Below are 1116 nucleotides of genomic sequence, written 5' to 3'. Positions count from 1 at the left end.
CCCTTCCTCCTTCCTTCCTTCTTCTCCTTCTTCCTTCCTTTCTCCTTCCTTCCTTCCCCTTCCCTCCTCCTTCCTCCTCTCCCTTCCCTCTCTCCCCTCCTTCTCCTCCTCCTTCCCTTCCCTTCCTTCCTTCCTTCCTCCTCCTCCCTCACCCCTACCCCTTCTCCTCCATCATTCCTCTTTGACCCTCTCCTCCTCCCCCTCCCTCCCTCCCCTCCCTCCCCTTCCCCTCCCTCCCTCACTTCTCCCCTCTCCCTTTCATCCTCTCCTCCTCTCCCAATTCCCTCCCCTTTTCCCTCTCCCTCCATCCTCCCTGCACCCCTTTTCTCCCCTCTTCCCTCCTCTCAACCTCCTCTCTCCTCCTCTCTCCTCCTCCCTATCCTCTCCTCCCCTCTTCTCAACTCTCCTCCTCCCCTTTCCCCCCCCTATCCACCCTTACCCCCTCCCTGCCTCTCTATCGACCCTCCTCTCATTCCCCCCACCCCCCCCCTCTCTCTCTTTTCCCTCCTCCCGCCCCTCCATTCACCCTTACCACCCTTTCTTTCCCCTCCCTTTCTCATCCTTCCACCCCCTTCCCTCTATCCCCCCTCCTCTCTCCATCCTCCACTCCCCCCTCTTTTTCCTCCATCCTCCATCCACCCCTCCTCTCTCCATCCTCCACCCCCCCAACCTCCATTCCCCCCACCTCCTCTCTACATCCTCCATCACCACCTCCCCTCCTCCCCTTCCACCTCCCCTCCCTTCTCACTTCCACCCCTTCCCTCATCCCTCCTCCATCCCACCCTCTTCCCCCCCCCCTTCTCTACTCACCCTCCATCTTCCCATCCTCCATCCCACCTTCTTACCCCCCTCCTTCCACCCCTCCCATCTCCCCCTCCATCCTCCATCCCACCTTCTTCTTACCCCCCTCCTTCTCCCCACCCCCTCCACCCCCTACCCCCCAATAGACTTCTTGACCTGGACTGGCTGGAGCATCTGTGGCGTCCCGACAGCTTCTTCAAGAACGCGAAGGAGGTCAATTTTCAGACGATGACGATACCCAACCACTACGTGTGGCTCTACAAGGACTTCTCCATCCTCTATATGGCAAGTAGGTGGTTCTATTGAATGGTTGCT

General features: G+C 59.4%; 1 protein-coding gene across 1 annotated transcript in view; it reads left to right on the top strand.

Annotated features, from left to right (window-relative positions):
* LOC119588533 (glycine receptor subunit alpha-2-like) overlaps window positions 1-1116 on the top strand; it is a gene marked incomplete at its 5' end in the record, with an annotated part of 99651 nt that overhangs the window by 75724 nt on the left and 22811 nt on the right. The window contains 1 exon segment of the mRNA XM_037937171.1: window positions 948-1094. Coding sequence (XP_037793099.1) covers window positions 948-1094 — 147 coding nt within the window.

The sequence above is a fragment of the Penaeus monodon genome, chromosome 24 (assembly GCF_015228065.2).
Source record: "Penaeus monodon isolate SGIC_2016 chromosome 24, NSTDA_Pmon_1, whole genome shotgun sequence".
In the NCBI taxonomy this organism is placed as follows: domain Eukaryota; kingdom Metazoa; phylum Arthropoda; class Malacostraca; order Decapoda; family Penaeidae; genus Penaeus; species Penaeus monodon.
The sequence above is the reverse complement of the archived record's forward strand: the minus strand, read 5'-3'. Positions and strand labels throughout refer to the sequence as shown.